This window comes from Chroicocephalus ridibundus, chromosome Z, assembly GCF_963924245.1.
Source record: "Chroicocephalus ridibundus chromosome Z, bChrRid1.1, whole genome shotgun sequence".
Classification (NCBI taxonomy): domain Eukaryota; kingdom Metazoa; phylum Chordata; class Aves; order Charadriiformes; family Laridae; genus Chroicocephalus; species Chroicocephalus ridibundus.
Genome location: NC_086316.1, coordinates 31,942,544 through 31,955,821, shown reverse-complemented (window position 1 = coordinate 31,955,821; position 13,278 = coordinate 31,942,544). Strand labels below are relative to the sequence as shown.

General features: G+C 45.5%; 1 protein-coding gene across 1 annotated transcript; it reads left to right on the top strand.

Moving 5' to 3' along the window:
* The first annotated feature begins 3,634 nt into the window (after positions 1–3,634).
* On the top strand, positions 3,635–12,793 carry NIPSNAP3A (nipsnap homolog 3A). Its single transcript, XM_063321430.1, has 6 exons — positions 3,635–3,769; positions 5,210–5,417; positions 7,330–7,491; positions 10,163–10,312; positions 10,693–10,779; positions 10,890–12,793. Exons 1-6 carry the CDS (start codon positions 3,695–3,697, stop codon positions 10,964–10,966), a joined length of 759 nt encoding a protein of 252 aa, XP_063177500.1. The 5' UTR covers positions 3,635–3,694; the 3' UTR covers positions 10,967–12,793.
* Positions 12,794–13,278: the final 485 nt, after the last annotated feature.

Genomic DNA, 13,278 nt, shown 5'->3' with positions numbered 1-13,278 from the left:
CAACTCCCCTAGCACAGGAGCTGGTACTGAGCTTTCTCATTTTCCAAAACCTCTGAGTCACTTTCTCTGTGTCTAAGCAAACGTTGCAAATGAAGGTTAAGCTGCCCTTGAAAGCATTAAGTCCTTTGGTACACTTAGAGTACAAAGGAGATTAAAAAATCCTGTCCAGTGCTTGCCCACATTCACGAGTCACAGAGCAGACTAAAAGTGTTTCCTGTTCCGTGAGAAAATGCAAATGGATGAAAATGTTGCATGCAGGGAGTACAACACATAAATGCACTACACCACACAAATTGCCTTCTTGCATTTTGTCTCCATGGGGCTTTGGCTTCCACCAGTAGCAAAAGTTTTTAAAAAACCATTTCAACTCAGGCAGCTCTGGCAGTCACAGCTTCATAAATCGAAAATTTAATTTGGATCATCAATTCATTACCAAAATTAAAACTTCCCATCAAAAAGCATTTGTAGCAGATACTATCCACTATCATTTCTATGACAAGATCAACACTGTCGTTCCCAGATGTCCCATACCATCTGGGAGTTGTGAAATTTACGTCTGTGCAGCACAGCTCCTGTTTACCATTCTGTGTATTGGCCAACAGACCTGTGAGTGGCAGGCAAGAGCTGGAGGTACAGTCCTCTCGTTTCACCACTGGCTCTGACACACCCGTGTGGAAAGAAGAACACATCCCCAGACTTCTAGAAGAACATGAATGAGAAAATACTAGGGGGTATGCTGAATTCAAGTTCCAGGCAAAAATGCAGAGCTGAAAGAACAGTCTTTTCAAAAATTTGTGTCTAAGTCTATCCTTATCCCTATCCTTAGCTGCACTTAAAAGCAGTTTTCTCAAATTTACTTGCTGCATAAAATCATTTGCTGAATTGTTTCAGGGAATCATTTCAGCCTTTCACTGAGTTCCAGTGCAGTTTCTTGTACATTTTAGCTCTGCACCGTGTTGAACTGCTTTGCTCAAATATGAAAATCACATTCACCTTTCTATTCCCTGAGTACACAAAAGAAATATAAAAGCAAAGCTTCTTATTGACTACTCAGGTTAGCAAGAACAAAACCTTCTTTTTATGACTACTCAATTCAAATCCTGGCTTGTGTGATCGTTCCTGATGAGAAAGCAAACACGGGAAAAGTTCAAAAAATAAAAATAAAAGCTTTTGCAAATGTGAAGGAATATTCCAGTACAGCATGGCTACGAACAACATTACTCCATCCATGTAATAAGATAAACAAAGGAGAACCTTAAATATTTTGGAGTTTGCCATCTCATTCCCTGCCTTCAGCTGAGATGCAATTTGCTCATAAGTGAAAAAAAAACAGATGCCAAACCAACCTTAAACTGGCAATAACTGCATCAGTAATCACTTTACATGTGTGCTTCTGCCATAGAAACTATGAGAATTATTCATGCCATATTGCAAAAACACTTTAGCGTGTATCATGCTAGTTCTTCTGACGTAAAAGATGTAACCAAGGATACCGCTTGCAAACGAACATATAACATACATGCAGTGCAGATACTTCATTCTTTCCACACCACTCTTTTAATGTGTGTGTTAGAACTAGTTTCTCAATCTCATTTCCATTTAGACAGCCTTTCTTCCTGGGCTTGTCTTTAACAAAGAGAAAAAATGTCCGTAACTGTAAGCAAAAGCATGAAAGCTCCATAGGCATGAATTCATCATTTTCCTCTTCACTTTAATTCCATGCGTAGGCCCTCTAAATTAATTACTTGGGGTGGAGAAAGGAGTGTGCTGCCCTTATTAAGAGGAATCATGAAAGGTACTGCCTTGTTACTACAGGTAGTCTTCCATGAGCCACCCTTTGCTGGGATTTGTCTCCCACGGGTAAAACACTGGATGCACTGACACCAATGGAAATTTTATCTTTAGTTTGGCCAATATTTAATTCTGCAAAGGTACACAGTCTCAGCCATCAGAAAAATCCCACCCCTGGGTAACCGTGTGGTAGTAGGAACTGCGTGGTTGGGCATACAGCTGTAACGGGGTGACAGTGCTTGGCACTGTACACACCTGGCACAAAGCTTGGATTTACCCAAAAGAATGCTACAGAAAACAGCCACAGGGCTTTCTTCCGGAGGAGGGCTGTATGGATTTCTGTCCATACAATTTGAAGCTTGATCCTGCAAATGGTGGAGGGTGGATGATTTACTGAGTGATTTGCCCCAGGGCAACCTGCGGGTAACAAAGAGTCCCAGGTCTCCCCAACAGTCAGGATACTTTTTTATTGTATTCAGGCACTCAGACAGAGGCACAAGCAACAAATTTCAGGCACTGAAGCCTGGTAACTTGAATGAGCATTTCTTCTCAGGTGTGCACTCATATTCCATCCATCCATCCACCCATAGAATCATATAATCATAGAATAGCTTGGGTTGGAAGGGACCTTTAAAGGTCATCTAGTCCAGCCTCCCCTGCAGTGAGCAGGGACATCTTCAACTACATCAGGTTGCTCAGACCCCCGTCCAACCTGACCTTGAATGTTTCCAGGGCTGGCACATCTACCACCCCTCTGGGCAAACTCTTCCACTGTTTCCCACCCTCATTGTAAAAAAATTCTTCCTTATAGCTAGTCTAAATCTTCCTGTTTGCACTGGTGGAGTTCGCAGTCCTGAGGAATATGGGTCAGGCAAAGAGTAAAGTCAGGACCCTGAATTTTAGGAAAGCAAACTTCCATCTCTTCAAGGATTTAGTCAGTAGGACCCCCTGGGAAACTGCCCTCAGGGACAGGGGAGCAGAACAGAGCTGGCAGATCTTTAAGGACACTTTCTATAGATCAGAAGAGCTCTTGATCCCCAGGTGTAAGAAATCAGGAAAGGAAGGCAAGAGACCAGCATGGCTGAGCTGAGACCTGCTGGTCAAACTAAAGGGCAAGAAAAAGAGGCACAGGCAGTGGAAGTAGGGACAGGTATTCTGGGAAGAGTACAGGGACGCTGACTCAAGCAGCGTTCCTAAGGCTTCCCTAAGAGGAGTGTCTGGCCAGCATATCGGACCCTCTATTCCCCTCAGAAGGGAGTTGCCTACAACTATAATCCATTTTTCTGTCATTGTGGAGGTGGTCGTGACACAGGGCGTAGGCCTTTCTGACCTTGTCAGCACCTCAGCTGATGATGGCCCATCATCCACATCATCATCCATTGACTGGCCTTCACATCCAGAGCCTCGGACCTGTTGTACAGAGGCACTTTGGAAGGTGAAGTAGACATGGAGGGGGTTCACCTGCTGCCCTGAGCAGGTGGACTTGCCCCCATTGACTCCTTCCTACTGCCTTCTGCCTGGTGGGGGAAGGATACAGGATCCCCATGATCTTGGATTTCTCCTGGTGGTTGTTCCCGTTTCATCCACCCACCCATCCATCCACCCAACCGTTCACTCATCTGTCCACTCATCTATCCATCTGTCCATCCGTCCGTCCGTCCGTCCGTCCATCCACCCATCCGTCCGTCCATCCACCCACCCCATCCCACTCCCGCGCAACGAAAAACAGGAATCCCACGCCCTCCGCGGCGGTTCCGTTCGCTGCTGACCCACGCCGGGGGACGGGCTGCCGAGACCGCCCCAACGGCCGCCCCGCCCCCGGGCCGTCCGTCTGCCCGCCCGCCCTCCCACGCAACCGACGGCGTCCCGCCGCGCTCGCCTTCCGCCCGGCTTGCCGCTCGCCATGCTGCCCCCGGGGGCGCTCCGCCGGCCCCTCGCCGCCGCCGCCCGCCTGGCCCGGGCCGGGGCCCGCTCTCAGGTACCGAACGGGCGCAGCGGGGGGAGCCGAGCGCGGCGGCGGCGGCGGGGCTGCGGTGCAGGCCGCGGGGGCGGTGGGCGGGTGGGCGTCGTTTGGCCCTGAAGGGCGTGGTTTTGACCAGAGGGGGCGTGGTTTAGGTCGGAGGGGGCGTGGTTTGGGTCAGAGGGGGCGTGGCTTGTGCCGGGGGGCAGGGCGTGGGGCGGGCGGTGCCCGGCGGCCCCGGCCGTGGCTGGAGCCCACGGGGCTGTCGCGGCCGTTGTCGTGACAACCTCTTCCAGGGGCCTGTTCGCAAGCGCCGGCACGCCGCGTGCTGAGCGTCGGCCCCGGCACTTCTCCAGAACCGTGCGACATGTTCTTTGTGCGGGAGGGTGGCCCTGCCGCCGTCCAGCGACTGCTTGAGTGTCAGAAAACGTCTCGGCATCTCTTTTCCTGCAGAAATTCGGCACTGGACGTGCCGCTGACAGGCGACTGCTGTCGTGACAGCCCGCCGTAAGTGATGTTCATGCAGCATCCTGTGGGCGCTTAGAAACTGAAAACGCTAAGTGACGCTGTGACACGTAGCAACCAAAACTAGATGTGTAATACTCCGAGGGGTCGTTGGGAAACAAGACCTTTGGTTTTGACCATCGGTGGCCGTCGGCGGCCATTTTGTGGCGTGAGCTGTACAGTACGCGTGCCTGCTGACGCTCGTGGAATAAGTCACGTCCAAAATCCACCCTGCAGCCACCTCTTTGCAAATACAGGCTAAGGCCAAAGGTTTGGTTTGGCCTTCGTTTTTCTGGTTTTATTTGAGCGGTGAGTGGCACCATTCCAGGTTAGTGAGGCAGTTGCAAAAGTTAGCATATTCCGGGACTTGGGAAGCAGCCAGTGAAGGGCGAGGATGCGCGCTTTAGCAAAGGAATCCATCTTTTCCCGAGCGTTGGTATCTTTTTTTCTTTCTTTTGCCAACAACGTGTTATTTGCTAATACTGGTTTAAGATTTTAATTAGAAAACATTCCAGGAGCGTGAGTTGAGTTGGTCGGGTAAGGGCAACGCAGGCTGACGTTGATATTGCCCCTGTGACGCATCAGTGGCATCAGCAGGCTCGCCTCTGAGTAGCGTGTTTAGCCGACTCTCTTTTTATTGCCTTGACTTTTTGCATCCTGCTGCTGGTTTCCTGAGGAAAGAGTATGAGAAAAGGAAAATCCTGCTTTGTTATGGGTTAATAATTAAACAACTGAGTGTGACAAGTAAAAGACACGTCACGGTCTGTTGCACTGCCAAAAGGAGTTGCAGGAAATAATGCACATTGGAGCTTTTTACTCCCTCTTCCAGCCCCCAGTAAAAAAAATGGCATCTATAGAGTCTCACTGTTCTTTAAAAAGTCTAGAAATTAGGCAGAAGATGGGTTTCTGGCTTGAGAATTAGTTTTAGTTATTTTTCTTAATATTTTCTCACAGGTACTCGCATCCCTTGCTACAGGGCCCAGACAAAATAATAGCATTTTCTACGAAATTCGCACATATGACATTAAGCCGTCGAAGATGAAGGAGTTTGTGGAAATGGTCAACAAGTACTTTCATCTTCGCACAGCTCACTCGGAGCTGGTGGGATTCTGGTCTGTGGAGCTGGGAGCGATGAATAAGGTTGTCCACGTTTGGAAGTACGGTACGCTCAGCATCCCTTTGCGCTGCTCTGCTATCTCTGTGCTCCCTGTCTCCTAGGCAAGAAGGCAAAGGGAATGCTTGCCAGGCTTTTATTTGTTGCTCTTACTGTAAGAAAATGTAAAAAAAAAAATTGGTTCCTGTACTGGTTACTGAAAAGAACACTGCAGAGCCCGTCAGGACAATTTTGAGATGTTGGGATGAGAGAGTTAGAACTGTTCTTAAACAGCGGTCTCAGCTCAAAACAGGTATAATAGAGGAATTGCAGCAGAGTGCTGCAGTTCATGGTAAATATTTCAATTTAGGGCCAGTTCCTGAATCACAAATGTCTTCAGAATTTCAAAATGGATTGAAAAAAGGTTGAGGCCTCCTTAGTAGTACAATACGTGTAAGTGCAGATAATCTATGTGCAGTTTCAGTATGTCTATAAGCACGTATAATTGTTCTCAGGTTTTAGTTCAGTGTAACCGTTCTCTCCCCTACAACAAACGAGGACGCAGTTTGCATGCTTAAACTGCTTCTGCAGCTGGACTGCGCTGGGGTCGGAAGCCACTCCAGCCACCCCAATGTCCCAAGCACATGAAGCGTTTCGTTGCTGCTTCAGCCTTGGTAGCGACAGGCTTTTTTTGCAGTATAATCAACTTTTGACGTTGTTGGAGTCAGCACTGACCTGGACGGTGCTGGTGAGCCAAGAAAAGCTACAATTAGTGATAAACTAGGTGTGCTGGCTGTGCTCCCCAAGCCTGAGGGAAATTGATGCTTGGGTTATGGACACTGGTATCATTTCTTTGTATACCTGCAGCAGTCCAGGGTATATCTGTATGCTGAGATAGAGGGGGTTTATTTCTGAAGTCCTCAGTCTGCTCATGAAATCCGGCATGGTCACAGTACCTTTTTAGAATAAAGAGTCACCCCTGTTTTCCTGGAGGAGTGAAGGGACCAGCCATCTGTGGACAGGAATATTATGAGTTTACGTCCATCTATGGTTTATAAATTGTCCTGCTTCTCAGAACTTTTTTGCCTTGTTCTTTCTCTAAAAAAAAAAAACACCCCATTTTTAGAATTCTGTGAGAAAATTTTAAAATGAAAAACTACGGAAAAACTTTAAAACTTTTATTTGTTTCCCAATGGTGTTTGCCTGTGTAAGGTACCACATCTTTTCTCCTTGATTCATCAGACCTCTGCTTGTATCTTTTTAATAATTAAAAATAATTGGTATATTTTTCTCTTGGTCCCGAGATACGATATTTCTCAAGGTTCTTCCCATTCTCAGGTGCTGGATTTTTCTCTTGTATTATTGAAAGTTGTCTGAATAAACGTACTGCTTAGGATGCCACTGCAGCCTAACCAGTTGAAGTTCAGGCACTCTTAATTCAGTGGATTTGTGGAAAAGGTCTGGATTTTGGGTATCTAGTAACTTTTTATGTAGCTGAACAAAAAAACATGACTTCTACACTTGTAATTTTAATGTCATTTTATATAGACCAAAACTCATGTTTTTCTTCATTTTCTCTTGGTAGGCTAATATTCCTTCTGAATTTTCTTTCACACTTCACTTCCTTATCCACTGTGCTTTCTCCGAATCTCCTCAGTAACTGTTGCCACATCCAGGAGTCCCTGCGGGTGCCATATATGAATCTTTCTTAACAGTAACATCGTTTAACTTTTTAATAAACTTTCTTGGAAAATGTGGTTTAGCTTGAAACCATTTAAATCTGAGAGCTAAAGAAAAGATTTTTGCAGAATTTAGAGGAAACTTACCACATCTTCTTCAAGCTAATATGCTGTATAAAAAGATCAATTTCAACCTTATGTAAGTGCATCTTGCCTCCTTGTAATTATACATTTTGATTACGTGTGATGTGACATTAAATGCAATTTTCATAGGGTTTGGGTTTTTTTTTCCTTTCTTACAGAGAATTTTGCCCAAAGAACAGCAGTCCGGCATGCACTAGCCAATGACAACGACTGGCAGGGAAAATTCATCTCCGCAGCTCTCCCCTTGGTGGAAAAGCAGCACAATGAGGTTGCTTATCTGGTACCCTGGTGTCAGCTTGGGAAGCCTCCAAAAGAAGGGGGTGAGCTTATCTTCTCTTTTGATGATTAAAGTTACTGATGCTGACGGACTAACAAAACATGGCTTAAAGTTTAAATGAGGTATTCCATGGTTTTATAACCCTTTATGTAACAAGTGCATGTACATACACCCATGTGAGAGAGGTGACATAACAGATGAGGGACAAAGTTTTTAAGAAGGATTTTACACTAACTTACATCACTAACTGACTAGAGCGCTGATTGTTAAGGTTGTAAAGAGACGTGTGAATAGCCTAAATGAACATGCGAAATGGCAACGCGTAGTAGTGGTCAGAGCAGTCTTCCTGGACTTGCTTTGTCATCTACCTGGACTTGAGCAAAGCATTTGACACTGTCCCACATAACGTCCTTGTCTCTAAATTGGAGAGGCATGGATTTGACAGATGGACCACTTGGTGCATAAGGAACTATCTGGACAGTCACACTCAAAGAGTTGCAGTCAATGGCTCGATGTCCAAGTGGTGACCAGTGATGAGTGGTGTCCCTCAGGGGTTGGTGCTAGGGTAGGTACTATTTAACATATTTGTTGGTGACATGGACAGTGGGATTGAGTGCACCCTCAGCAAATTTGCCAACACCACCAAACTGTGTGGAGCAGTCGACACGCTGGAGGGAAGGGGTGCCATCCAGAGGGACCTGGACAGGCTTGAGAGGCGGGCCCATGCAGGCCTCATGAAGTTCAGCAAGGCCAAGTGCAGGGTCCTGCAGGTGGGTTGGGACAATCCCAGGCACAAATACAGGTTGGGCGGAGAATGGCTTCAGAGCAGCCCTGAGGCGAAGGACTTGAGGGTGTTGGTCGATGAGAAGCTTGACATGAGCTGGCAGTGTGCACTCACGGCCCAGAAAGCCAACCGTATCCTGGGCTGCATCAAGAGAAATGTGGACAGCAGGGCACGGGAGGTGATTCTGCCCCCCTACTCTGCTCTCATGAGACCCCGCCTGGAGTACTGCATCCAGCTCTTGAGCCCCCAACATAAAAAGGACATGGACCTGTTGTATTGGATCCAGAGGAGGGCCATGAAGATGGTGAGAGGGCTGGAGCACATATGCTATGAGGACAGACTGAGAGAGTTGGGGTTGTTCAGCCTGGAGAAGAGAAGACGCTGGGGAGACCTTACAGCGGCCTTCCAGTATCTGAAGGGGGCCTACAGGAAAGCTGGAGAGGGACTTTTTACAAGGGCACTTAGTGGTAGCACGAGTGGTAATGGCTTCAAACTGCAAGAGGGTGGATTTAGATTAGCTATCAGGAAGAAATTCTTTACCGTGAGGGTGGTGAGGCACTGGAACAGGTTGCCCAGAGAAGTTGTGGATGCCCCATCCCTGGAAGTGTCCAGGGTCAGGTTGGATGGGGCTTTGAGCAACCTGGTCTAGTGGGGGGTGTCCCTGCCCAAATCATTCTATGATTCTATGATCTATCACTGAGAGGGCACTTCCTGGAGACACTAAAGACAATGATTATTCTCTTTCACAGAGGTTTTTCCTCTTTTATCAATTTGCTTTGATGTTACTGCTTCTTTCGCATGACGGTTTTGAATAAAACCAAAAATAATCCCTACTTTTTACAGATACAGGCAAGTCAAGCATACTTTGTAACAATCATTAGATTAGGTGTAGTTGTCCTGTCCTGATGTATTTTAATTCTCTCTGTAGCAAATGTGGTATTAATAATATTGACTGTTACCCAATTTATGAACATTTGCAGACTTTGTTTCCTGGAGTGATGTCAAACTGGCCTTGCTTTAGCCCTCAGCATGTGCATACATAGAGTAATCCTTGTTCTTTGTTCCCCTGTGATCCTGAATGTCATGCTGTTAACAGTTCAATTTGAAAGCAGTCCGGTTTTCTTTTAAAACTGGAGAGCTGACTTTTCAAACACGTTGTTCCCATTTTAGTTTATCTCCAGCCCATTGCTGGAGAATGAGACCAGATGTACATTGCCATGTGGCAAGTGTCTAGCTTTCTATTAAAGTGTCAGTGACTGTAATCTAGAGTAACTACCTGAACGGAAAGGAGACAGATAATGTGTCTTGAAGCAGGACTAGAGTTTTTCAGCAAAAGATGCCATTTTTCTACAAAGAAGGGAGATACAGAAGAGCTCTGTTTGGCGGAGCAGAGCTGCTGAACTAGTCCTGTTCTGTTGGTCATGTCTTTAGATCTTGCTGTGACCAACTGCCAGGAGTCAAAGGGGGTTTGTAATGTCATAGACCACTTCAATGCCAGAAAACACCACCAGTCTTAGGAAAGGCGACCTTGCATCGTTCAATCAGCTATCCAAATCCTGCGAACATGTACAAGTATTTGCGATTGCTGCAAAGCAGTCTCAATCTCCCCAAATTTCCAGGCAACACTGGAAATTGGTAAGCTGGGCTTTGTGTGAGGTCTTTGGTTCCTCACCATCCCTGGTACTTACATTTGCACTTGAACTAGCTCCAGTTAGCGAGCCGCTTGGTGTGCTCTCGTGGGCCCCTGGGTGCTGTGAGATGTTGTACAAGCTGGGATGAAGGGGCAGTTTCATGTGCTGCTGACCCCAAATGGCAGGGAACTGCAGTACTGGTTTCACGATAAATACATTATGGCCATGACACACGGTTTGAGAACCAGCATGTTAATTTGTGTTTCCTTCCTTGAGGCCACCTTTTCCTTTTCTTCCAGGAGTATATGAATGGGTTACCTTCCAGATGAAGCCTGGTGGGCCAGCACTGTGGGGGGAAGCGTTTCGAGCTGCTATCAATGCTCACATCAACACAGGCTACACCAAGCTGATTGGTGTTTTCCACACAGAGTATGGATTACTTAACACAGGTATTGCTCAATTTCCGATACAGACTTTGGCATGAGAAGGGGCAGAGGGAGAGGGGCAAGCCCCTGTCTTGGATCAGGATTGGCCGGCTTGATGAAAATGTCGGTGTGGATCACCAAAGTCCTGTAAACAGTCCTTGAACCCAGCTTTGTGTGTTGGGTTACAGGCTTAAGCCAGGTGCTGCTATCTTAAAAGCCTCTCAGCTCTGATGTTGAAGAGTCAAAGCTTTTAAAGGCTCAGCAAAGGATCATCCCACCCCTTAGTGGAGAATTGTTTCTGCTAACTGCAAGGCATCTGATGGGTGAAGAGAGAGTGCTAGGACTTACAGTACATGTTGTATTGCAGCATAACAGCATTCAGCTGACTATTTGTGTTTTCTCAGTCCACGTGATCTGGTGGAATGAGAGCCCAGATCACCGGGCAGCGGGAAGGCACAGTGCCCATGAAGACGCCAGAGTGGTAGCAGCTGGTAAGAGATGATGGATCCAGAGAACTCACTAGCCTCAGCTGCATGCATGCTGAGAAAAATATTATTTCCGATTGTATTACTGTCTTATTTAAATATGCATTTAATTTCAGTGCGGGACAGCGTCAGATTCTTGGAGTCCCAGAAAAATATGCTCCTGATTCCGCTGCAGTGCTCGCCGCTGAAGTAACCTTCTAAAGGATGCAACTGACGGGAGAAAGGACAAGATGGAAGTGCTGTCAGCAAGTGCCATCACATGGATCATCATACCCTCTTGAACTGAGCCAACTGTTCTTCAGTTTACAATAAATGGATGCAAAACGCTGATTGCTAGCAACATAAATCAGTAAAATTTTGCACCCTGATAGCAACTGCTAAACGGAAGTTTATAGTGATGTTCCTACCTCCCCAGGAAAAAGAACTTGAGCCATGTCACTTATGGCATGAACCACCCTTCACCTATCTTTTGTTTTAACCTCTCAGTTCCTAATGCTTTTCTGCATAGCTAGATCACTTACCAAACCTTCCATTGTCCTTCTCCGACCCTACAGCTCAGGGCTGGTATCAATTTCATAACGTACTTTTGTGGCTCTTGTAGTTATCACATCATACTGGTTTAAGAAGGAATGCACCCACATACCTGTTACCCAGTTACATTTTAATCAGACTTCTCACTGGGATGCTGCATATTAATTCTGAGCAATGTAGAACGTCAGTGTGGCCAGAACTGCCCCTAGGAGCACCTGCAGTGAAGCTGGTCAGGTAGTGGGTCCCAGTGAACTCTGCCACAGGAAGAGCATTTATTCCTCTGTTATAGTTCACTTCAGCCCTTTCCTTTTTTGGTCAGTAAATGCTTCCTCAAAACTGTGGATTACACACATAATGCTTTGCCTTATGTATTTTAGTATTTCTTAGGGTGCTGAAATTGGATTAGCCCTTCTTCAACTGTGCGGTCAAACTCAGCTGATCAACACGTCCTTACATTCTTTGAAATACTTTTTGCCAGACTGTTAAAAGCCAAATAAATTTGGATAAAGCGTGATTTTTTTTTTAGCATTTACAGCTCAAGCTCTTGTTTTAAACAGTGAAATGATAAACCCCGTTCCCCACATGAAGCATTCAGCAGATCAACAACAGTCTGGTACCAGTTGCTTTAGAGGCAGTAGAGTGAATAGCAGCAGGGCAGAGGGCACGTCAAGTCAAACTTGGGTGCGCAGTGGTATGGAGCACCCTCTTCTGCAATGTAGAGGTCACTAACTGGCAGAGCACTTGGGAGGCTTTTCCACAGGTTAATCACTGGCTTGCAATAAGCACTTGATTTCACAACCCTACTGAAGTATCTGCGTGCAGTCTGCCTCATGATGATTATTGCTTCCCTGAAGTGCATTAAGGTCTCATGGAAGGCACTAAAAAAATCAGCTGTAGGCTATTATGCTTGTGTCAAAGGAGCATGGATGGGATGCAGCTGCTGTATTAAGGGAGGCAGCTTTAGCACTCTTGGGTGGAACAACCACTACTTCAGAAACCACTGTCTTAAAAAGTTTATTTGTAAAATATAAATGGCTGATAAACTATCACTATTAGTTGATTGAGAATGTTGCTTTATGGCAGTTAACTCCAAGAAGGACCTTTTTTTCTTAGTAACAAGAACATAGGCTGAAAAATGGGACAGGGAATTAATAGGACAATTTTTGCATTCAGGTGGGGAAAAAAAAAGTTGTTTTATTGTTTACCAGAAAAAAAAAATAATAGAGTAAGTATACCAAACCCATTTTTTTTCAGTAAAACTATTTCCTTGTCATCAGCATTGAGAGTAAACAATATAAAGAGAGTAAAAAATTAGAGGCATGCTTTATCCCAAAGTTTGTTGTCCTCTAACAAGAGATTTATAAATCAAGCACAGTCGCCAAAGCACCAGCTGGGCAGTAGATTGAAACAGAAAACCCAGGATGTTTTAACTGGCTTCTAATCTCAAGATGAACTTCCTTAATGAGTGTAACTTCAAGAACTGGTTGGATTCTGGAACTTAACTGGTTGACAGTGGGACTATAGGCAGTAGGAAGGTAAAATTTTAAAATCAGTTTTCCTTTGAGCAATCAGACCATTATTCTGCTTTCATTTGTAAAATGTTGTTCAAAATCAACATAGTATTAACATGAGTGATATTCCTGTAATTTGATACTAGCTCAGTTTAGGGTATTTCAGATTCTTTATACTCCAACATAACATTTTGCTTTGTCAGTGAAAACAAGTATAGGGTATTTTTAGCAAAGAGGAGGAACAATTATCAATAGTTGCAGCTTTCTGCATCCCTCTAATGGAAATATTCAGAGGCAGGTACCAGACTTGGGATTTCGAGGTAAATTTGTTACGCTCTGCAGCTGGATTTGACAGTTACACTGAGCACTTTTTTCAGGGTTTGCTGGAGACCTTTCCATTTACTAACTTTAGAAGCTTAAAATAGCACTTGCCTCTCAAGCCTTGTCTCACCTCACTTACCTG

What these genes read in the sequence shown, in the direction of transcription:
- NIPSNAP3A (XM_063321430.1), top strand. Translation starts at nt 3,695, where the DNA reads ATGCTGCCCCCGGGGGCGCTCCGCCGGCCCCTCGCCGCCGCCGCCCGC. An exon ending in GGGCCGGGGCCCGCTCTCAG is followed by an intron (nt 3,770 to 5,209) that starts GTACCGAACGGG and finishes ATTTTCTCACAG; the next exon opens with GTACTCGCATCCCTTGCTAC. An exon ending in TGTCCACGTTTGGAAGTACG is followed by an intron (nt 5,418 to 7,329) that starts GTACGCTCAGCA and finishes CCTTTCTTACAG; the next exon opens with AGAATTTTGCCCAAAGAACA.